General features: G+C 29.6%; 2 protein-coding genes across 10 annotated transcripts; one reads left to right on the top strand and one right to left on the bottom strand.

Moving 5' to 3' along the window:
- The first annotated feature begins 592 nt into the window (after nucleotides 1-592).
- On the top strand, nucleotides 593-4,174 carry LOC130902727 (SET and MYND domain-containing protein DDB_G0284059-like). Its single transcript, XM_057814988.1, has 9 exons — nucleotides 593-1,132; nucleotides 1,244-1,415; nucleotides 1,465-1,782; nucleotides 2,388-2,592; nucleotides 2,650-2,999; nucleotides 3,055-3,256; nucleotides 3,306-3,524; nucleotides 3,789-4,004; nucleotides 4,057-4,174. The coding sequence occupies exons 1-9, from the start codon at nucleotides 941-943 to the stop codon at nucleotides 4,160-4,162; spliced, it is 1,980 nt and encodes a 659-aa protein (XP_057670971.1). The 5' UTR covers nucleotides 593-940; the 3' UTR covers nucleotides 4,163-4,174.
- A 794-nt stretch (nucleotides 4,175-4,968) lies between these two features.
- On the bottom strand, nucleotides 4,969-18,742 carry LOC130902723 (uncharacterized). 9 transcript variants are annotated; one of them, XM_057814980.1, is made up of 7 exons: nucleotides 18,685-18,742; nucleotides 15,877-16,260; nucleotides 13,354-13,497; nucleotides 13,004-13,252; nucleotides 8,806-9,098; nucleotides 8,457-8,748; nucleotides 4,969-5,386 (listed from the first exon to the last, which is right to left on the bottom strand). In XM_057814980.1, exons 3-7 carry the CDS (start codon nucleotides 13,445-13,447, stop codon nucleotides 5,373-5,375), a joined length of 942 nt encoding a protein of 313 aa, XP_057670963.1. In that variant the 5' UTR covers nucleotides 13,448-13,497; nucleotides 15,877-16,260; nucleotides 18,685-18,742; the 3' UTR covers nucleotides 4,969-5,372. The 9 variants fall into 9 exon arrangements, with proteins under 9 accessions (XP_057670963.1, XP_057670966.1, XP_057670964.1 ...); XM_057814983.1 differs by lacking the exon at nucleotides 18,685-18,742 and having other exon boundaries at nucleotides 8,664-8,748; nucleotides 15,877-16,241; XM_057814981.1 differs by lacking the exon at nucleotides 18,685-18,742 and having other exon boundaries at nucleotides 15,797-15,927.
- Between the last annotated feature and the right edge of the window lie 440 nt (nucleotides 18,743-19,182).

The following is a 19,182-nucleotide window of genomic DNA, read 5'->3' as shown; positions in this document are numbered from 1 at the left end:
TTTCTAGTTCTACTGACCCTTGAATAACTTTTTTCTTGAACTAAACTCGATCCTATTGATAATTAGATGCATTCGATATACATTGTATTTCATAACTACCAGTACTTTAATAACATCTTTTATAGCATTTTCACGAGTTGAATGTATACTTTTCTAAATCTAACTATACTAAACGTATATCTGCTACAATTACACTGAAACGAGTTTCAATAACGAAATTTGGTCCCCATATTTACATTTTTATCATATTCTTATCAATTTTATATAAATTATGTTTAGTATTTATCATCTAATATAAAATGCAGAATTCTTAAAAATGTCAAAACTGTCATTGATTCTTCTTTTTGTTGGGGGGCGAAGAAGGCCTTAGCTGCCAGGACTATTCGGATCGTATGTGGTGCATTGATTTGTATTTTACAATGGCCTCGTTGAACAATTATTATCCCTGTTAGCACATTTCGTTTCATATATTTGAAAAAATATATTATTAATAGGATTATAATATCGATCGACCTTTAATTAGATCAATCAATATACCATCAATTGTTGGGAGTAATTTTTTCTTCGATAAGAGTAAATGAACTACTAATATGACATCTGTCAGAAGCTACTGTTTATTGTAAATTAACGGCGCGAAACTTGAGTGTAATTATACGGTAGTTTATGAATTTAACTCATAAATTTATCTTTTTATCATCAGATATGAAGAAATTTGGTTAAATAAATATAAGTTAAGTTATATGAAACAGTTTTTTTATATTTGCTTGGTAATAATTTATTTCGGTTTCGACCTCTTTAGTGAACCAGCTTTATTTATACCTTCGTTAACGGTTACTAAAAATAGTTTTCGCCGGTTTATTAAAAATAAAAATAGCACACTGCTAGTTCTCTTTGTTATATAAATATTTTTTTATCGAAGCTATATTTTTTTATTTTAAAAATGTCAGAATACAGTGATAACGATTACAGAAATAGGTGCAGTGAAAAAACTCTACAAACGAACAGCGTCGGTTTTTTCATGGATTTTGTGGAAGTTGTTAAACAAAGTGTGGGTCAAACGTGGATTCAAAAAAAATTCGGTAAATTGAAAAGTGACAGTGAGAGGATAAGAGCTGTTTATACCGCCGACGAGGTATTGTTTTACCAAATCTTAATTCCTAATTTATTTATTGTATTACCAAATAATATTCACTGAAAACCGATCTCTTTTGAAAAATTTTTGATACACAGAATTCGTTTGCAGACCAAGGAAATTGGACTAAACATTCTTTCGAATGTACAAGAGGTGTATAGAAAGAAAGATGCCACTGTGAGTCAGTTAAAAAGACTCGAAGCTGAAACAGCTTTTGAACAAAACGATTTAAATAAATCTTTAATATTTTACAGTCAAAGTGTTATGAGAGCACCTGGAACTGGTGAGTGTGTTAATCGAGTCTTTAAAAAAAATTTAATTCAATATTTCAGGGCAATGTAGCTCATTCGATTCGGGATTATCACTGTCTCTTGCTCTGTGGGGTCGTTGTAAAGTACTAATGGGGTTGAAACAATATTCCTTGGCATTAAATGATGTTCAACTGGCATTAAAAGAACGGTTACCTAATGTATTTAAAGCTGAAGCTTACTGGAAAATGGGGGTGTGCTATAAAGCCCTTCGAGAGGATAAGAAATCCAAAGTGGCATTCGATTTAGCTGAAAAATTGATGGATAAGAAAGAAAAAATTGAAGAATTAGAAAAAAGCAGAAAAGAAAATGTAGAAACGGCAATGACGAATATGGAAAAAGGTATGTTAAAATGGAGCCATAGAGCTCAAAATAATTATAGTATAGAATCTTTGTTGTGTAACAAAAACAATGTATCGTTTAAAAAACTCTACAGACTGCATTTTCGAAAATATCAAGCTCATATTCTAGAAAAATCTTCTTTAAAGACTGATTTATAAAGAGAAAGATCAACAATAATCAGAAGAACACAATTGTTGAGATAAAGATGAATAAAATTTCAAAAATTTAAAAAACTCTACAGACCGCATTTTCAAAAATATCGAGCTCATATTTTAGAAGAATGTTCCTAAAGAATCAATTAATAAAGAAAAAAATCAAAAACATCCAAAAGAAACGGATTTCTGAGATAAACTGTAAGCAAGATGAAAAAAACTTCAAAAAACAGGCAAATTCATAATATAAAAACAATGGCAGTAAAATATGATAAATAATACCAAAAAAAACTAATACATTTCTTTTTTCTAGTAAATCCACCATTAAAACGTAAATATAAAAACAAATTCATTGAAATAGGGCGATTTTTCGATTTTTTAGAATAAAAAACAGTAAAATTACTAATATTAGCAAAATGGTTTGCAATGGACCTGTCATATTCATAATTTTAGTTCTTCCAAATGTAGAAGATAAAAATAACAAAGAATTTCCATGCGCCTCCAAAAAACTGTCTGTAAAAAGTACAGACCAATTGGGAAGATTCATTGTTGCTAACGAATCAATTAAAACCGGTGAAACTCTAGTTGTTGAACCGCCTTATGTGGCTTGTTTACTACCAGAAATGTTCGGTACGCATTGCCACAGCTGTTTCACTAGGTAAAAATTTTATAAAAATATCGTAATGGATTTAAATTGAATCGTTTGGTATTTTAGGTTACAGGCTCCTGTGGCTTGTCCAGATTGTTCAAATGTAGCTTTTTGTAATACAATTTGTAGAGATGAAGCTTTATCTACTTACCACAAGTACGAATGTAAATATTTAGATCTACTTATTGGTTCTGGTATGAGTGTTCTATCACATTCGGCTTTGAGAATTATAACTCAACAAAACCTTCAAAATTGCTTGGAAATTTATAAAAATAAACAAAAAGAGAAGTTTTTTTCTCTGTGTACGAATAGTAATAAAAGAAACGGAGAAGATTTTTTACAACGAACTTTAATGGCTGCATTTTTACTAAGGTGTCTTCAGAAATGCGGATATTTCAATACTCCCGGAAATAACGGTATTAAATGTTATTTTATTTTAAGTTATATGAATAAAATTTGATACATTTCCAGTTGTGCCTACTGAAGAAGAATTTTTAATTGGAGAATATTTATTATTCAACTTACAAATGTTACAATTCAACGCACACGAAATATTCGAACAATTAACTACACAAGATTATAACCTTAAAATGTCGAAACTTTCATACATAGGCGTCGCTTTGTATCCCACGGTGGCCTTGTTCAACCACGATTGTTATCCCGCAGTTACGAGGTAACAATAGATAAAATGAGGTGATCGATTTGATTTCAATTTATTTTAGATATTTTGTTGGAAAGTATATTGTAATAAAATCATTAAGACCTCTTGCACCGAACGAAATTGTAGCTGAAAATTACGGTCCGATTTGTAGTAGAAAAGAGTTAAAAGATCGACAAAGGATTTTATCTTCTAGATATTGGTTTCAATGCGAGTGTAATGCTTGTACGTATAATTGGCCACAAATCGGCAGAGGAATGGACGATTTAAGTCAACAAATTAGGTAAGGAATATTCGCAACAATAAAATTGTTTCAAAATATTAATAACAGTGCAACTTATTACATAAGAAGAGGTTAGGAATAGTCCAGTGTAACACTGGTGTACTTCGGAATACAAAATAAACTATACTCGTGTGAAATGACATTAAGGTTAATGTCATTTATAAGTAAACGGAACAGGTCCGTATTTACTTTTTATAATAACTAGATTTTATTTAATTATAATTATCGTTATAGTTAGTATAGTTATTTTCACTATGAATTTAGATGTCCTACTGAAAATTGTTCAAATATATTCACTCTACCAGTTTCAAGTAACCCGTTGAATTGTCCAAAGTGTAAAAATTTGGTAAATTTAGACGAAAGGATTCGTTTGTTCAAATATTGTGAAGAACAGTATAAAATTGGTTTCAACTTGATGCAATCCCAACAAATAGACAAAGCCGTTGGAGTATTTTATGAAGCATTGGATACTTTTCATAAGTAAGGGAATACGATATTACTAATGAATATTTGTGATAATTATTTTTTTTAGTGTATCCTGCCCTCCACATAAAGAAACACATTTAGCACAAGAGGCATTGCAAATATGTTTAGCTTCATACGGAAATGTGTCAAATACTTTAAAAGAAATAAAGTAGTTAACAAAACTATATTTTTGTTTCATTTCATAATAACAAATACGTTTTTCACATATATTTTTACAACTATGTTGATATGGTTGCCTACCTAGTAGAAATAAAATAGTTTTCTAGAGCGATATTTAGTCGCTAATAAACGCCTAACTTGTCAATTTTAGTTGACTACACGGTTAAAAATTAACAAAACAAATTAAACAGAAAGTTTTATTTCAATTTATATGGGAACAAAGCGAATAAAAACGATTATTATTATAAAATTTACGGAAAATATATAATATTTAGGATGAAATGGAATTATGAGATGTATGTTCATGAACAAATATGATTATAATACTTATTATTATACTTACCGAACGTTCTCTCCATCTTTAATATTAACTCTATGAAACAACTAATATATGATGTTGTACACGAAGAGCAGTGTTGCCAAATTGAATGATTAACTTTTATTTTGTACCAAAATTTTCAGTACTAAAGGTTTTTATTCAAATTCGTATTATTTCAGGGAAAATGTATTTCCATTCCAATCCATTTCACATATAGCACTCTCTGAAGATCTAGATCAACACCATTTAAAAACATTTTGAACCCTTTTAGACCCCCCGGAGGTTTCGTGGACTTATATCCATCCCCTCCCCCACTAGGAAAATTCTGGACACGTCACTACTATTAAGATTTTTTATATTTCAGTGGGAGGACAGTTATTAGAAAAAATCTGGCAACACTGGAGAACGTATTATGATTAGTTTGATTGATTATTTATTAACCTACAGGGGGGGATTAATGTAAGGAAGAATAAAATTCGATTAATTGGTAAAGCTATGTATTATGTATTATTACCAAAAAAAAAGTAAAACCAATTACAATTTTAAAATGTTCCGCACTGTGGGACGGTCTTGAGGATATATTTCGATGGAATGCGAGACACGTTTTTAGTCAGTACCGATCGTCCTAGAGTGTCAGTTACAAACATTAATTACATGTAACATTTTTTTTCCTTTGCGTAATATTATTTTGTATAATTTAAGGCACTGTTTTATATTTTATATTGTTGTATAACGGATTTATATATTTTTTTTTTGTTAAAATGAACACTTATTTGAAACATAAGTTGCAAACAAATGTTTCAATGTTATAATATGTCCAGTCAGTCGCTTAATAAGGTCAATGATCTTTCCTCATTAAGTCATTCTTTTTATATTCTTTCCACTTAGTAAACGGCAGCTGTAAAGACGAAAAATACCGTCACAAATAATAAAAATAATAATTGTAATCGTAATCGATATAAATAATTAATTATAAATAGATTGTTGATAAAATAAAATGTGCATATAGATGATTATTAATACAACTATGTTGATTTGGTTGCCTATCTAGTAGAAATAAAATAATCTACTTAAGAAATAGACGGAATATTTAGTCGCTAATATACGCCTAACTTGACAGTTAACTACACTGTTAAAAATTAACGAAATAAAATAAGATTACGATTACAAAATATAGTGAAATTATATAAACTTTATAGAGTGAAATAAAAATGGAATTGTGGAAGGGGAAGAGTAAGTAACCAAAATATTCACGTTCTGTTTGAATTTTTGGTACACGAAATTTAGTGTTTGGATGAAATATAATCAAGGATTGTTAAATTACACTAGACTAGCTCTAATCTAAATAAACAGTAATAAAAAAAATTGGAATTTTACCAAAATAACCGCCATCCTTTTCAAAAAAAAACTGGGAAAAAATTAGTATAATTATATTTGTATGAAATGTATAAAAAAAAATACTTTTAAAAAACCATCCCATCAAAATAATACTAATTATGAATTATCAATGAATTCAGTCTTTTATAATGAGTTAAAAAGACTTATGAATTTGATTTAATACTAATTAGGACGATTTTGGAAAGTTTTTTAGGACTTGAGAGATATTTCACTTAATTTTTCATATTTTTTTCATTTTGTAGGACTCAAAAGAATACTTATAATTATTTTAGAACGAATTTAGTTACATCTTTCTGCGCTACAATATTTTTAGCTACTAAAAAATATATAAAATTAGACTTTATCGTCTTATTTGGTTCTTGGAGAATATTTTTCACTTGATACAGATTTTAGGTCTCACAATAATGAGTTTTCTTCATAATTTTAGGACTTATATGCACAATTGTTGCAAAATTTCCCAATTTAATTCAGTTAATACTTATAAAGAAAGTTCTAATAAGTTTAGGACGTATTTAGTACATTTTTTTGTTCCAAAGTAAATGAAATTTTGAAAAAAAAAATTCAATTGATATTTATACGTCACATTAATACAATTTTTTTCATTTTTCACGTATTTAGAAAGTTTTAAATCCTTCCATACATTCAGAATGATATAGGACTTGTAATAAACAATATTCCTCGTGGTTTTAGGATTTATATCAACAAATCTTTTATAGTTTCTCATATTTTCCTAATTTAATCAAATTTATAGGACTTACAAAGACTTTTCGATACGTTTTGTGTGTTTTTAGTTAGACTTTTTGACGTAAATTAATTCATACACTGAAAAAAATGTTTCAAATAAAATTTGTATATAATTATGATTTTTTTTCAAATCTAAGACTCACTATAACGAGTTCCCTTCATAAATTTAGGACTTATATGCATAATTATCGTATAATTTTCCATATTTCCCCAATTTAATACTTATAAAAAAAGACTTTTATCAGTTTAGGACGTATTCAGTACATTTTTTTCCAAAGTAATTGAATTGTCGAAAAAAAAATCATTCAAATAATACTTGTACGTCATATTAATATAAATTTTTCATATTTTTACGAATTAAGGAAGTTTCCACTTTCTCCATACATTTATAATGATATAAGACTTGTAATAATCAAAGTGCCTCACGATTTTAGGACTTAAATCAACCAGTCTTTCATAATTTCTCATATTTTTCTAATTTAATCCAAGTTATAGGACTTATAATGTATATTTAGTCAGTCTTTTTGACGTAAATTAATTCATACACTGAAAAAAATGTTTCAAATAAAATTTGTATATAATTATGATTTTTTTTCAAATCTAAGACTCACTATAATGAGTTTCCCTCAAAAATTTAGGACTTATATGCATAATTATCGTATAATTTTCCATATTTCCCCAATTTAATACTTATAAAAAAAGACTTTTATCAGTTTAGGACGTATTCAGTACATTTTTTTCCAAAGTAATTGAATTGTCGAAAAAAAAATCATTCAAATAATACTTGTACGTCATATTAATACAAATTTTCCATATTTTTACGAATTAAGGAAGTTTCCACTCTCTCCATACATTTATAATGATATAGGACTTGTAATAATCAAAGTGCCTCACGATTTTAGGACTTAAATCAACCAGTCTTTCATAATTTCTCATATTTTTCTAATTTAATCCAAGTTATAGGACTTATAATGTATATTTAGTCAGTCTTTTTGACGTAAATTAATTCATACACTGAAAAAAATGTTTCAAATAAAAGTTGTTTATAATTATGATTTTTTTTTCAAATCCAAGACTCGCTATAATGAGTTTCCCTCAAAAATTTAGGACTTATATGCATAATTATCGTATAATTTTCCATATTTCCCCAATTTAATACTTATAAAAAAAGACTTTTATCAGTTTAGGACGTATTTAGTACATTTTTTTCAAAAGTAATTGAAATATCGAAAAAAAAATAATTCAAATAATACTTGTATGTCATTTTTACGAATTAAGGAAGTTTCCACTTTCTCCATACATTTATAATGATATAGAACTTGTAATAATCAAAGTGCCTCACGATTTTAGGACTTAAATCAACCAGTCTTTCATAATTTCTCATATTTTTCTAATTTAATTCAAGTTATAGGACTTGTAATGTATATTTAGTCAGTCTTTTTGACGTAAATTAATTCATACACTGAAAAAAATGTTTCAAATAAAAGTTGTACACAATTATTATTGGTTTTTTTGAATCTAGAACTTATAATAATGAGTTTTTATACAAATTTAAGACTTACAGGGAAAAATCTTTCATAGTTTTCAATATTTTCAAATTAATACGATTTGAAATAATTGACAAGTATTAAAAAACGTTTTAAAAACCTTCAAAATTACACTAAAAAAAATGTAACGTTCGTTTCAATTCAAATAAAAATCAACACCTACACTTTTCTCAGTGTATATCAAATTAAATATCAACAAGTATTATTCGGATGGGCGAACGATGGAATTTCCTCGAAACCGATTCAAACGGGAATCGTTTGGTTAGTAATGGGACTTACCGAACGGCCTGATGGGGTGTTTGTCCCACAGGAACGTCCTCTTGACTGGGGAAAGGTAAGAATCGCGAAGGTAGAACGGGGATTTGCCGAAAGGCGTGTACGCGGAGGCGGGTTTTAATGGCGAATCCCACCAAAATGGGTCGCGAGATACGGCGGAAACGGGTAGGCTCGGAGAGGGGTTAAAAAGGTCGTCGATAAGACGCTTACTTGGATACAACCCTCCGCGGCTGTAGATCGGTTGACCGGCGTAATTGAAAGCCACTTCCGAAGGACGTGGAGCGAATTCGCCAGCCTGAAATCAATCGATATATAAAAATGGCGATTAAATTCGTTTTCGAAGTAATATTACTTTGATCGGCGTCGGAGATTTGGTTCCGATCGAAGGCCACAACGTCGGATACAATTTATCTAATTCGGCTAGACGATCCAAATGGTCCAACCAAGATCGGTGGGGATCGTACTTTTCGGCCGCCGGAGACGGTCTTTTACTGTAGACCAAATAAAGCGGATAACGAGAAAACGGGTAAGTGGTGTGGAAGATCGAACTGGGCCATTGCGACGGTTCGCGACCTTTAACGCGATCTACGTGGTGCCTCCAAGCTTCATCGGCGTCGAAAGGCTTCGGTTTCGTTATATGGAAAGCTAATCAATACACACGGTAAAAATTTTAATATCGAATAATTAAATAGTTAATTATTGGACTAATTTGTAAAATTAGTAAAGCCGATACTACGTTAAAAAGGTAAAAGCGAAGCGTTTTTCTTACCTCCAAGGCGACCAATCACTTCCCTCGGTTATATTTAAAAGGAAAAATCGTTACACCGAGAAAAATAAACGCTCGAAATGCATCCGGGTAGGGAAAAAATAATCGTGGTACGCCCTGGCAAACGCTGGAGCAAACAATTAGGTTAAGTAAGCCATGGATTTATGCTATTAAACAAAATGACAATTTCAATCATTTGATTAGGATTAGTTCGTCTATTGAACGATAGATAGCGCGCACTGTATTATTTTCGCTATTAAATTTATATCCGAGTATCGATTATATAAATAGACTTACATGGACGCATGTTCGGAACGGAATACTTCGACTCGAGCGGTTTGGTATCGTATAAATAGTGAAAAAATATCGGGCGCGATATTTTTGGATGACCTTCGAAAATTTTTCGCAATTCGCGCGAAGTGTAACCGTATAAATTTAGTCCGCCGGAGGTGCCTGATCAAATTATTTGCGTATTTAAGATGAATTACGCGGTTTTGTTTTCGTTGCTAGCTGCTCGAACGTCGTATAACATATATACTCGAAAAAAAACTTAAATACACCGAGAAAACATAAATAAACGAATTTTTCACGTAATAATAATTAATTCGTGACTTTTTTTCGTATTTACCCGATAACTGATACATACAATGAATCTAATATGTCAAATTTATTTAAAATTTTGACAGGTGACTTGAAAAAAAAAACATGGCGGAATTATTGCGATAATTATATCTCAAATTAAACTATCCTCGTATATTACGAATGATTTCCAGTCAAAATACACATTTAAACAAAATTATAATGACATAAAAGTGAAATTTGAGTATTTACATATACGTCGTATGTATAAAAACTTTTTTTCAGTGTAGTCTATTGTGTCAATATCACGCGCCACTAAATTCTCTCTCTCTCTCTCTCTCTCTCTCTTACACACACACTCTCCTTGCTTAGAAGCTCCCCCGTATATACGTATCATTCCCACTATTTCGCTTGTTTCAAAATATTTTTTTTTATTAAAAATACGATTAATTTTTGTATTTCATATTTTTATTTTACTTCTTTATTATCTCGGTTTTAAAATTAGTTGAACGAAATTAAATTTATAAGACGTAATAGCCATTTTTTAGCGAACGTATTTTGTTGAAATTTTCTCCACTCGATAATGACATCACGATTCCCAATTACTGAACAGCTGTTCTATTAATGAATCATTCCTAATTAAAGTTGTTCTTTATTTGAGGTGATGAGTCATTCGAAAAATATTTTTTTATTATTATACAATTGGATATATTAATTAATTCTATAATCGAATTGAACAATATGGGCGTTATTTTTAACATTGCGCGCCCTCTACTAAACGATAGCTATAGTTAATAAGGTATTTCTGTTATTGCGATGATACGCAACGAATATTGAATAAACTGTAAAAAATTTACAAGAACTTTGAAATAATTAAAAAAAAAACTTTATAGTGAGTTGTATTAAAGTGAACACGATTTAAACACGATCCTGTGGATTTAAATGATAATTTAAGTCAAGAATGATCCAATTTGTATTAAATCCTTTCAAATGTTTATTGAAAAAATACGATATACGGGGTATTTAAAAAGTTTACATTTGCTGTATTGAAATTTAAACACGATCCTATGGATTTAAATGATAGTTTAAGATAGAAACGAGCTAATTTGTATAAAATCCTTTCAAATTTTTATCGAAAACTCACGATATACGGGGTATTTAAAAAGTTTGCATTTGCTGTATTGAAATTTACACGATTTAAACACGATTCTGTTGATTTAAATGATAGTTCAAGTCACGAACGTGCTAATTTGTGTTAAATCCTTTCAAATTTTTATCGAAAACTCACGATATACGGGGTATTTAAAAAGTTTGCATTTGCTGTATTGAAATTTACACGATTTAAACACGATTCTGTTGATTTAAATGATAGTTCAAGTCACGAACGTGCTAATTTGTGTTAAATCCTTTCAAATTTTTATCGAAAACTCACGATATACGGGGTATTTAAAAAGTTTGCATTTGCTGTATTGAAATTTACACGATTTAAACACGATTCTGTTGATTTAAATGATAGTTCAAGGCACGAACGTGCTAATTTGTGTTAAACCCTTTCAAATTTTTATCGAAAACTCACGATATACGGGGTATTTAAAAAGTTTGCATTTGCTGTATTGAAATTTACACGATTTAAACACGATTCTGTTGATTTAAATGATAGTTCAAGTCACGAACGTGCTAATTTGTGTTAAATCCTTTCAAATTTTTATCGAAAACTCACGATATACGGGGTATTTAAAAAGTTTGCATTTGCTGTATTGAAATTTACACGATTTAAACACGATTCTGTTGATTTAAATGATAGTTCAAGTCACGAACGTGCTAATTTGTGTTAAATCCTTTCAAATTTTTATCGAAAACTCACGATATACGGGGTATTTAAAAAGTTTGCATTTGCTGCATCGAAATTTACACGATTTAAACACGATTCTGTTGATTTAAATGATAGTTCAAGTCACGAACGTGCTAATTTGTGTAAAATCCTTTCAAATTTTTATCGAAAACTCACGATATTCGGGGTATATAAAAAGTTTGCATTTGCTGTATTGAAATTTACACGATTTAAACACGATTCTGTTGATTTAAATGATAGTTCAAGTCACGAACGTGCTAATTTGTGTTAAATCCTTTCAAATTTTTATCGAAAACTCACGATATTCGGGGTATATAAAAAGTTTGCATTTGCTGTATTGAAATTTACACGATTTAAACACGATTCTGTTGATTTAAATGATAGTTCAAGTCACGAACGTGCTAATTTGTGTTAAATCCTTTCAAATTTTTATCGAAAACTCACGATATACGGGGTATTTAAAAAGTTTGCATTTGCTGTATCGAAATTTACACGATTTAAACACGATTCTGTTGATTTAAATGATAGTTCAAGTCACGAACGTGCTAATTTGTGTTAAATCCTTTCAAATTTTTATCGAAAACTCACGATATACGGGGTATTTAAAAAGTTTGCATTTGCTGTATTGAAATTTACACGATTTAAACACGATTCTGTTGATTTAAATGATAGTTCAAGTCACGAACGTGCTAATTTGTGTTAAATCCTTTCAAATTTTTATCGAAAACTCACGATATACGGGGTATTTAAAAAGTTTGCATTTGCTGTATCGAAATTTACACGATTTAAACACGATTCTGTTGATTTAAATGATAGTTCAAGTCACGAACGTGCTAATTTATGTTAAATTTTTCCAAATCTTTATTGAAAACTCACGATATACGGGGTATTTAAAAAGTTTACATTTATTTTTCGAATCTCATAGTATTTTCATCAGTTTCGACATTCTCCATTCGATATAATACATTAAAATAATATTATTAACAGTGAAAAAACGCAAATGATTGATTTGTAATGTGTCAATTAAATGTTACGGAGTAGCTCAAGCTTTTGCAGGGGCGCGCGCACACCAACAAATTATTTTAAATTTTTTTTATTATACATTAATGATATACAACACGTAAAATATTATCAAATATCAACAAAAAAAAATATACAGACGTCAATTTAAGTATTGCACGGGTAAAGGTGAAAGAAACATTTTGAAATGGAGCGCGATTTGGTGCAAGGACCCGTGCTTGGACTCTAAAAGCTATTAAAATGTCCATAAAGGCACTTTAAGTGGCAGATAAACATAAAATACTGAGAGAACGACTTTCAGTTGCGATTTCTAATGCTTGTATTCGAACCTACCGGGCCGGTATCTGTCTAAAGAACCGTAGTTGTGTGGAAAAATTGGCCTCGGCGAATAACCGTAGGTATCTCTGTGTAACGGATCGTATCTGTAGCCGGGAACGTGGATACGTTCGGCGGCAGCGCTGGGTTCGTCGAAGATAGATTTGGTGAATGGCCAAGAGGATGATACTTCTGGTATGTCGCTTATGGGACGGAAGATACCCCTGCGGGAATGGACTGAATCGGTAGCCCTTAAATCGTCGGATCCTGAAAAAAATATAAAAACAAAAATCCATTTGGATAAATGGATTAAATATGTCGTCTGAACCGCGTCGCGCCATCTATTAAACGATAGTTGCATCACTAACCTTTTAAGGATCTGACGAAGGACTGCCAGAATTTGGCTTTCTTCGATGGAGTCTCATTGAGACTGATCATTTCCAAATGTTCTTTGAAAGACATTGTACGGCGTTTAACTCGTATCTCGATTCGGTCTTATCGGTCGTTCGTCCCTATATACAATACAACCTTTAATTAGTTGTACCCAAATGACAAAGACACTTTCGCGTAAAAAAGAAGAATGACTTTTGACATTAATTAATTCTTTATTATTGAAATATCAAATAATTTTTGTACAAATTCTGTATTAAAAAACATAAATTGCTAAAATTTGAGTTTAAAAAGTGAAAATTCATTTTCGTATCAATTTTTTAGTTGAAATATACACAGGGTTAGGTTATTATGTTATCGTAACTAAATTAAACGTAAATAAATAATTTTTTAATGGACTTTACGTATTTATACTTCATAATTTTTGTTTAAAAGTGATGTGATTATATGTATACAGTGTTAAACATTAAGAACGTGAATTATCTGCATATAAAACAATGCATTAAAGGTAAATTATTTATATGTAGTAATAACTATCGTTTTATATAAATTCGGTGTATTATTTCTTATTTTAATTTTGTTTCTTACGAAATATCAAATATATATATGATAAACTTGGCCACAATCCTCTATAAAATATAGAACGCGGTTGCCAAATTTATATTCTAATTAGTGAATCTATTCAAAGTGCTAGTGACAGTATTCAGTAGGTATTTATAGTAAAAACAACTTGTTAAGTCTCGATTTCGTGACCCATCCTATTTTTAACCTCACAATACGACATCTAACAACAAAAACCTTGCCTTTGGATTCAATTAGATATAACGGCTAAATAAACTCCAACGAATACTATACCCAGTAAATAAACGAGTAACGCTGATATTTCTGAGGCTTGTAACATGGTATTTTTTCTACTAATTTGGCTCGATCAAATTTTTTGAGTGCTCTATTTTCGATATACCCCTCCCGCGAATCTTGGTGACGTTACTCGTTTTTGTGGCCCACTCGCACATGAATTACCACCCACTAAACAGCAGTTAAAGTTATTTCTGTTGACCGATACGTTTTCTTAGATCAAGGTGAGCTCCAGATTTTTGTTGTGACGAATTCATTGAAGATGAACTCTGTTTTATGTTACTAGCAGTAATTTTCCATCTAAACAATTTCAATAAACATACATATGTACAGCGTGGAGTAAAATTGTTGATCATATTTAAAAATACCGCAATAATATTTAAAACACCTCAAAAAGTTCTCTTTTACATTACATTTCAATATTTAATCAGTGACTATTGGTAACACGGCTTCTCATACTATAATTTTGTTAGTTCGTCCAATGAAACGTACAGATTAATTACCAAACTGCGAGATATAAGTTTAATGTACTATTAAGGTAGAAGCCGAAGTTTTAAATAAAAAAGCATATAAATAAATTGCTTTTTATGGTTGGTTTTTATGAGAATTTCGATGTGTTGATATTAAATTCGTTATAAATGCTAACTAATGTGGGACATGTTATGCCAATCACCGAAAATAGATTTTCAAATTTAGAACAGACGATCTACACACATGTGGTATTCGTATTATCTACAAGTAGTAACTTGAGTGATCAGAATTGAACATATTGAATATATTTAGCCGTATTGGAAGCATATTTAAATGAGAATTTTATTTGAAATGATTTTTGTTTAATTTCAAATGTCAATAGCATCATCAGAGACATCTATACGAAGATAAATGAAGCAACAATTGCAGTACGTGAATGTTGACATTTAGAAGAAATCTACTTTTAAATAGTTTATGAATTTTTCATTTGTCTAAATGAGGTCACTTTCAAATAACACAAATATCTTTTTAACCTTGATTGCATAATAGGGATCATCTTATATCGTATGTATACATCTGTTTAAATTATTAGTTACGTCAATGTAATTCTAATTTTAAATAAATACGCGAAATCGTGAATTTTCTATAAAAAGAAATGCTCGAATTGAAGGTATTTATATGATCATTAATTTTGTATTAAAAAAGAAGAAGAAATTAGATTAAATTTTATAAATAAAGTTAATATGGTATAAACAGCATTGGATGGATACCGAAAGTGTAAAAGGCCTCGAAATTTATTGCAGAAGATAATGTATGACGTTTGAATGAAAAACATAGGGAAATGTTTTGGGTAATGAATAAAATATGATTGAAAATATAAAAAAATAGTAACTTTTATCGAATTATATAGAAAATAAAACTTTATTTTCGCTTAAAATGAAATAGATAATTCGAAAAAAGCTGATCCGATATCCCAAACCGTATCTGGAGAATACACGAAAGCTTCGTTTTAAAAATAGAATTTGGTCGATTACATAAACATATTTTATAAAAAAAATAAGGCTACCTCACTGAAATTATGTCACGCATACTTACGAATAACCTTTTTGATTATTTAAAAAATAACTACACTGTTAAATCACTTTTTTTTATTATAAAAATTGTCTGGTACTGACCTAAGTGGCGTTTTAAGTGAGTCGAAATCTGCGACTGAGGATGTTCGGCACTGACTGCGTTTCAGAGAGCGTCGGGAGCGTCGTTAGGCGTCCAAGGCTACGTTGAAACGCCCACGTAAACTTGACGTGATGGGGGCGCCCTACTGAAGCCTCTCTCTCATGCCTTTCGTGGAAGATTTTTTTTTTCTTCTAATGTTTACTTTCTTTTCGTAACCGTTCGATTTTTTTAATAGTTCGCATCAATTTTTAATCAGGATGAATAATTTTTTGAAAAACCCCCATTGAATGTTGTTTTTTTTTAAAACTTGTATCATCCAAGAATGTCACGAAAATAGACGGTTTGTCCTATTTCCGAGGAAGGCCGCAACACGCTCATATGAGTAACTGAATACCGAAAAATTGTTGTCAAGGATACGATATTTTATTAGTATACGAGGATCGTCCAAAAAGTTTTCAATATATAACAGTACTTTTTGCATTACAGGAGATAGGGGGGTACTAAGCTTATTAACGTCTTTGATATCCTAGAATTCGTGTGACGTAATGTATAAATGACCTTCGTGAGAGCCCCCTTTCCCATGGGATTATGTCGTTTCAAATGTGAACTCCCTTTTGGGACACCTCGTATATATCGAATACTAATTCTTTCATTTTTTGATTAAATGTATTGAAATCACGTCCAGTTTTCCTTTGTGAATTCAATCTCGTGTTTATTTTGAAAATAGCATTGATTTGAAAACAATTTAAGAGAATATTTAAATTCAATTTTACGTCATAGCCGATACATAATTCAATATTTGGCTCACCGCTTCTCGTTCAACGTCTATTTTTAAATTTCGACCGAAATATAATCGAAATTTTCGACAATAACATTTCAATATCCCACACACAAGTTTCGAAACTGTAGAAAAATATTTTGCTGGTTAAAATTCTATTTAATAAATCTTCTTTTCTAATACATGTTTTATTGGCCTGTTCCTGTTGTACCTATTCAGCTATTCACATGTAAACTAGTTATAATTTAAATATGATTAAAAATGTTTTTTCTTAGTGTATAATACCAAATACACTTATTGTATAACACAAATGTTTTTATTTACCTTGTATATACCGATTTTATTTCACATGCGAGATTTATTTTTATTCGAAATTTTTTTGGCTATGAATACGGACACGTGCTTTAAACAGCCAGTCGTTAAAATTAATATTATGTAAAATAATTTGTTCACGTAATTGAAGTAACATATATTTTGTATTATACTAAATGTAATAGTTGGATAGTTTTTATTAATAAATCCCTACGAGTCCACATAATAAATTAGATCGCTCAAAAACATCATGGAAAGAACGAGTTTAACCTCACTTCTCACGCATGTGAAATATTCAGCACATCATGTTTGAATCTATTGTTTAATCACAGTGTTGCCAAGTCGAATTTTTAAAAAGGCGTGAAGAAAATGACGTAGAATTTATAAAAATAATTCATAATGTATGGAAAGTTAGTAGATCTGCGAAAAATATTTGTAGTGTGAATTAAATTGTTGAAATGAATATTTTGTTTTAATTTTTTTTTAAAAAAGATAAAACAGATTTAATGGAGGAGGAGCTATATTAGCAGCTTTGATACACCGTAGAAGTCATTTACCAACAGACAATGCGTATACTTATACCATCGGGGTAAAAAAGAAAAAAATTCTACTCTATTATTTTCATATAAATAAAATTTATACATATATCTACGTAAAAAGATATATTATAGGCAACGTTGTTTAATGTAGTAACAACTGAAATGCAGAGTTGCCATAATTAAAACATTTCTATGAATACCAAAGATTTTCAACTGAAATGAATGATTTTAATAAGGAATTTTCCATTTTGTTTTATTAATAAAATTTATTTCAATTAAATTTAGTTGTATAAACAAAATATGAAAATACATTTCACTTTACGAAGTTGTTTGCTCAACCTGCTAGTGACTTGAAACATATATGAAGGATTTTTTATGGAAATCTGACAACACCGTTGGAATGTTATATTTTCGTTAGACAAGTGATGTATGAAATATACGGAGAATATTGAATCACGATTTATATTTAGGAACAAACTAATTGAAAGTATTAAATTTAATTATTAAAATTTAAAGATGTTTGTGTTATTATATTTTCTTATAACAACACATTTTTTTGATATATCATAGAAATTATAAATTTCAATTAACTCGCCTCAATAGAAAGTAATGGAAATTACATTGGATGACCTTCAAAAGTTATTTCGGTAACAGACATGTTTTTTGACAGGTTTATGGGAGAATATCGTTTGAACATGGAATTTTTATAGTTTATACGGTTTTAATTACTACGTGATGTAGAAAATTGAATTACGAAAATGACAAAGGAAAATGGAGGTCGTAAATAACAATACAATATATTAAATAAGAAAATGTTTAAGAAGTATATATATAAATGTAAATTCAAATACAGTTTTTAAGTTTTTTTAATCGGGAATATTTTTAGAAAAGTCATAATTTACTTGACTAATTCCTATTAGTTCTCAGATTTTGTCAGGTTTGTGAATTGAAACATTAATTTTATGTAGAAAGTTTTCAGATGTCATTTTATATATATATATATATATATATATATATATATATATATATATATATATATATATATATATATATATATATCATTAAAAAAAAGTAATTTTTGCAAATTTGACAAACTAATCTACGTACGAGATGTGATAAATAAATACGGTGAATTATCTTAATAAAAACAAACTTCAAGTACTGCCATTGATTTGTCCTACCTTGTAGTAACGGTTTTCATCTGATATCTCCTGGTATTGCACTTCACATCACTGTTTAAGATTAAATAATTTTCACTTGGATTCATTTTGTCGAAGTACTTACAAAGAACAATGACAAAAATCACAATTAAAACACGTAATAGGCATGTTAACAAACGAAGAACAAATATTTTGTTTGCCACCAAAGCGAAATGGCCGACTTGTCAAAGTCACGTGTTCATTAACAAAGACTTTAATTGGACGTCTTTGTCTATTAATTAAAAAGTTTCAAGATATAGGGTCAAACTAAACTGTTGCTTTATTCGAAATATATGGAAAGGTTAGATGAAATTCGGGTTATTTATACGGGATAAGTCAAAATTTTTGTGATATTCGGTAATGAAAATGAGATGAAATTTGGAGTATTGATATAGGGTAAGACTACACTGTCGTGATATAAATATAAAAGTGAGATGAAATTTATTGATGTGTATCATTGATACAGAGTGAGTCTAAATT

The sequence above is a fragment of the Diorhabda carinulata genome, chromosome X, assembly GCF_026250575.1.
Source record: "Diorhabda carinulata isolate Delta chromosome X, icDioCari1.1, whole genome shotgun sequence".
NCBI classification, from domain to species: domain Eukaryota; kingdom Metazoa; phylum Arthropoda; class Insecta; order Coleoptera; family Chrysomelidae; genus Diorhabda; species Diorhabda carinulata.
This window is presented reverse-complemented; position numbering and strand designations above follow the sequence as displayed.